The sequence below is a fragment of the Vombatus ursinus genome, unplaced genomic scaffold, assembly GCF_900497805.2.
Source record: "Vombatus ursinus unplaced genomic scaffold, bare-nosed wombat genome assembly UNPS02014308.1, whole genome shotgun sequence".
NCBI classification, from domain to species: domain Eukaryota; kingdom Metazoa; phylum Chordata; class Mammalia; order Diprotodontia; family Vombatidae; genus Vombatus; species Vombatus ursinus.
The window spans coordinates 30,319-35,128 of NW_020954086.1; the positions used below are offsets into that span (position 1 = coordinate 30,319).

The following is a 4,810-nucleotide window of genomic DNA, read 5'->3' on the forward strand; positions in this document are numbered from 1 at the left end:
GAGACTCAGGGATGGGGAGGCAGGGACAGAGAGACTCGGATTTGGGGGGCAGAGACGGGGGGGGCCGGGACAGGGACTCTGATATGGGGTTGAGAGACAGAAAGACAGGGAACCCGGAGACAGAGAGACGGGGGCGGGGCAGGGGTTCACAGACAGAGGTAGACTCAGAGATGGGGGAGGGGCAGACACGGGGCGGGGGGAGGGGGACCCAGAGACAGAGACACGGGGGGCCCAGAGACAGAGAGACTGCCAAGAGACGCCGCACTGACCCAGGAGCTGAGTCAAGCGCGGGGACGCGGGCTGACGCTTAGAGATCCCGCCCTGCCCCACCCCGCCTCGCCCCAAGCCGTGCCAATGTGGAAACTGAGGCTCAGGCAGAGCCTGAACCCCGGCTGGGCCCCTCCCTCCTGTCGAGTCGCTTGGTAACAAGCCCTGCCCCCGCCCCCCTCGCTGGACCCTGTGGGACTCGCCTTCCCAGAACTCCCCGCGCCAGGGCTGACCTTCCCAGAAATCCTCACTCCGCCTTCGGAACGTTTTCCCAGAAGCCCCCGCGGTCTCCCGCAGGACGCTTTCCCAGAAGCCCCTTGGCCTACAGTGGGACTCGCCTTCCCAGAACCTCCCGCGGCAGGCTCACAGGCCCAGGCGGCTAGGCAGAGGCGCGCATGGGCCTGGCCTTCCCAGAAGCCCCCGCGACTGACGCCGGACTCATCTTCCCAGGAGGCCACGCGGCCGCCTCGGGCCCACACTTCCCAGAAACGTCCTCAGACCGGCCCGAAATGGCCTTCCCGTAATCTCTCGGGAAGCAGACACACAGAGTGGGGGAAGCCCAAAGCACGTAGTGGGGAAACCGAGGCACGGAGTTGAAATAGATATATAGTGGGGAAACAAGAAGGAAATTGAGCCACGGCGTTGGGGGGGGGAGACAAGAGTGGGGAAACTGAGGCAGAGAATGGCCCAACAGACAGATTGTGGGGTCTGGCAGAGACCAGTAGCACAACCAAGTCCAAGTAGAGCAGAGCCTTGAATGTCACCCCCACACAACAATATTCGAGCCATATGGGGCTGGTGGTCTGCTGAAACCCCAAGAGCTTTCTCAGACAAACCGGGGGCCCCTCATCTTGCGCTGGTGATCCCCAAGACCTCAGAGTCAGGTGGGGACAGGAGGTGACCCCAAACCCGGGGGCCCTCCACCCCCAAGATCTCAGGGTCAGGTGGGGGGGGCCGGAGGTGATCCCAGGCCCAGGGGCCCTCCACCCCTGCGATGCCACACAGTACTGGGGGGGGTGGGCTGTCAGGGAAGGGGCACCGGTGACCTGGGCACTGAGCACAAGTAGCACTGAGTCAAGGTCTCCTCTCCTCCCCTCTGGCTCCCGGCATAAGACCCAAAGTCATGGAGGAAACCAGAGATTTCCATTGTAGCAAAGATACCCCAAACTTTATTGGCTGATGAGGCTGGCATGAGAAAGGGGAAACTGAGGCACAGTCCGAGATGAGGCAAGGAGCAGCCTTCCTTGTGGGCCACCTTCTGCTCAGCACAGCTGGATCCCAGGCTTTGGGGTGCTGCGGCTGCCACAGGCTGCAGACAGACACGGACAGACAGCCTTTCACAGACTCCCCCTCTCTTCCAATCCCACCTGTGACCCTCACTAGCTGTGGGCAAGTCATTTCCCTCTGATCTGCCTCAGTTTCTTCATCCATCAGGTGAAGGGCTTTGATTAGATGGCCTTGAAGGCCTTTTCTGCTCTAAATCAATGATCTGAGATCACCTCTGACTGTCCTGAGAATCTCTGTCCACAAACCCTTTCTTTATGCACTGATTTCAATTCAACACAAATTGATTAGGTGTCTTCTGTATGCATGCTTCTAAGGTGGCATTCTGGAGAGAGGTGCAGGCCCTTTGCTGGGTACCGAGGGACACAGAGGGAGGGGAGGCCCGGGCCGGGTGCTGGGCACTGAGGGGGTACAGAGGGAGGTGAGGCCCGGGCCTGGTGCTGGGCACTGAGGGGCTACAGAGGGAGGGGAGGCCTGGATCTGGTGCTGGGCACTGAGGGACAGGGAGAAACCTGGCTCTGATACTGGACACTGAGGGGGCACAGAGGGAGGTGAGGCCCGGGCCTGGTGCTGGGCACTGAGGGGGCACAGAGGGAGGGGAGGCCCGGGCCTGGTGCTGGGCACTGAGGGACACACAGGGAGAAACCTGGCTCTGATACTGGACGCTGAGGGGGCACAGAGGGAGGTGAGGTCCGGGCCTGGTGCTGGGCACTGAGGGGGTACAGAGGGAGGGGAGGTCCAGGCCTGGTGCTGGGCACCAAAGGGGTACAGAGGGAGAAGCCTGGGTCTGATACTGGGCACAAAGTTGGGGGGAAGCACGGGGCAAACAGACTCAGAGAAGTGAGGAGCCAGGTCCCCCAGACTGTACAGGGCAGGCATGGGCATTGAATTTGATGCCTGGGATTTTCAATGCTTCCCTTTTCTCTGTGCCATGATCTCTGCCCAGACCTCACCTGGAAGCTCACTGAGACTCAGGAGCCATCTGACTCATCTGTGACTTCCCACAGCCTTAGCTGGGCTCACAGTAGGCACTTAATAAATGCATGCTGAGTTCCACCAAGGCAAGGGCCCCGTGATGAAGACTGAGCCAGAGTATGGCAGGTGTCCCAGAATCAGAAAGTCATTCATTAGGGGTATCAAACCATGGCTGATACTGCCCGATATCTGGGAAACCAGAGATAGTGAAGCCGTCCAGCACTTCAGAAACAGGCAGCAAGACAGAAGGGACATTGACAGCCAGGGGACAGGCATGTCAAGACTAGGTGCGCCATGGGGAAAAGAGGAGGCAGTGGGGCCTAGGCGAAGGCTGAGGCTCAGAGCTGAAACTAGGGGGTTGAGGCTTACCCAGGAGGCTGCCCCAGAAGGTGGTTAGGGTGGCGGAGCCAGTAACTGCTCCGGGCTCCGCTGGGTTTTCCCGCTGGGTCCGGACACAGAAGCTCTGGCCACTAGGGCCTGGAGGTCCCCTCAACTCCACATCTATCACGTGCCGATCAGTCAGGCTGGGGTCACAAGGTGGGGATCATGGGTTGGGGATGGAGATGATGCCCTGCCAGGGCTCCCCTCACCCTCTGGCCCCTATCCCAGCTCACCTGAGGTCAGAGACCAGGACGCCGACCACGCCATCAAAGCCTAGGCTTGGGGCAGCCAGAGCAGCCGCTGCCATGGTGTTAGAATTGCGGGGGGCAAAGGGGCAGAGCCCCCGAACAGGCCCCTCATAGAGCACTGTCCGGGGCCCCTCCTGGGGCCCCCTGCCAAATGTCCCCTCCAGCCGGAAGCCATCAGGGTGCGTTGCCATCGTGACACGAAGACTCTGGAGGGGTCACGGGTCATGGCTCTGAATGTCCTGTCGCATCCCACCCGCTCCAGCTCAGCTGCCGCATGCCCTTCCTTACCTGTAGCCCCCCTGACGCATCCAGCTGGGATATGTCCTCAGCTCCCCACAAGGCTCCCCGAGCTACAAACACTGAATGGCCAGACTTCCTGGAGGCCTCCAGCAGCTGTCGCTCTGTGTCCCTGTCAGCGAGGGCCGAGGGGGACCCCACCTGGGAAGACAGGAGAGTGGGAGCCTGGCTGGAAAGGCACCCTGGGGGCGCAGGGCCCCAAGAAAGGGAGAGCTATCTAGAATCAGGCTTAGAACATCAGAGTGGGGAGGCACTTTGGAATACAGAATGTAGAGTTTTGGAGTCGGGAGCTTCCTTAGAATGTAGAACAGAATGGCAGAGCTCGTTGGGACTTTAGAACAGAGAGTGTTGGGGCTGAGAAGGGACTTTGGAACACAGATATAGACTGTCTCAGCCAGGAGGGGCCTTAGAACATGGAATGACAGAGCTAGGAGGGACATTAAACCAGAATATTAGCTTAGTGGGGGTGGGGGTGGGGGGACCTTAATGCACGGGCCATAGGACGTCAGAGCTGGAAGGGACCTTAGAGTGGAGCAGGAGAACTTGGCAGGGGGGAGGGGCTATCAGAATTTCGGATTTGCAAGGGGCTTTACAACAGAATATTAAAGCTGGGAGGGGCCTGAGAACCATCCTCGTTCCAATCTCCTATTGGAAAACAGGGCTGGGGTGGGGGAGAGACTTGCCCAGGGTGGGTGAGGGGAAGCCTCACCAAGAGGTCAGCATGGCTCAGGATCTGGGCCCCAAAATCATGGATGATCTTGGGGTGAGCAACCTCCACCACCAGATCTGGACTCCTATAGGGAGGATGGGAAGGAGAAGGGGGGAAGGGGCCAAGCATTTATTAAATGCCTACATGTGCCTAGCGCTGTGCTGAATGCTCTTACAGCCCCCCTGTAAGGTAGGTCATTGGTGAGGAGGCCCTGAGAAACCTTAGCTTCTCCTGGCCCAGTGGGTGGGCCCCCCAAATCTCTTAAGTGGAGGATCCCACACCAGGACAGCAAGGCTGGAGGTCACTGACCTATCACCCAAGGCACCGAGGTCAGGGAGCCTCAGGGCAGGGGGCAGGGTGCTCTGCAGTCTCCTGGGGTCCCGATTCCAGACAAAGGCGAGCTCCAGGCCATGCTGGGACCCCTCGGTCAGCAATCGAGTGGCCAAGGCCTGACCTGTGGAGATGGGAGAGAGACACCTCGCCAGGTCAGGAGCCAGGGAGGCCTGGGGCAGGGCTAAGAGGCAGGATGCGGACACCCTACTCACCAAGGCGCCCGTAGCCCAGCAGGCCAACCTTCTTCAGGTTCTGCTCAGCCATCTTTGGTGCTCCTGAAGCTCTCCTACCAGGCTGACCCTGTTCAGGGCTGAGC

At 60.1% G+C, this 4,810-nt stretch overlaps 2 protein-coding genes across 2 annotated transcripts in view; both read right to left on the reverse strand.

The window, feature by feature from the left end:
• JOSD2 (Josephin domain containing 2) overlaps positions 1 to 374 on the reverse strand; it is a 4,391-nt gene extending 4,017 nt beyond the window's left edge. The window contains exon 1 of the mRNA XM_027860886.1: positions 270 to 374. The gene's annotated coding sequence lies outside the window, so the exon portion shown is untranslated. The remainder of the gene's footprint in view (positions 1 to 269) is intronic.
• Positions 375 to 1,407: 1,033 nt separating this feature from the next.
• ASPDH (aspartate dehydrogenase domain containing) lies at positions 1,408 to 4,810 on the reverse strand. Its single transcript, XM_027860892.1, has 7 exons — positions 4,707 to 4,810; positions 4,471 to 4,615; positions 4,162 to 4,246; positions 3,444 to 3,593; positions 3,141 to 3,361; positions 2,896 to 3,050; positions 1,408 to 1,576 (listed from the first exon to the last, which is right to left on the reverse strand). Exons 1-7 carry the CDS (start codon positions 4,756 to 4,758, stop codon positions 1,530 to 1,532), a joined length of 855 nt encoding a protein of 284 aa, XP_027716693.1. The 5' UTR covers positions 4,759 to 4,810; the 3' UTR covers positions 1,408 to 1,529.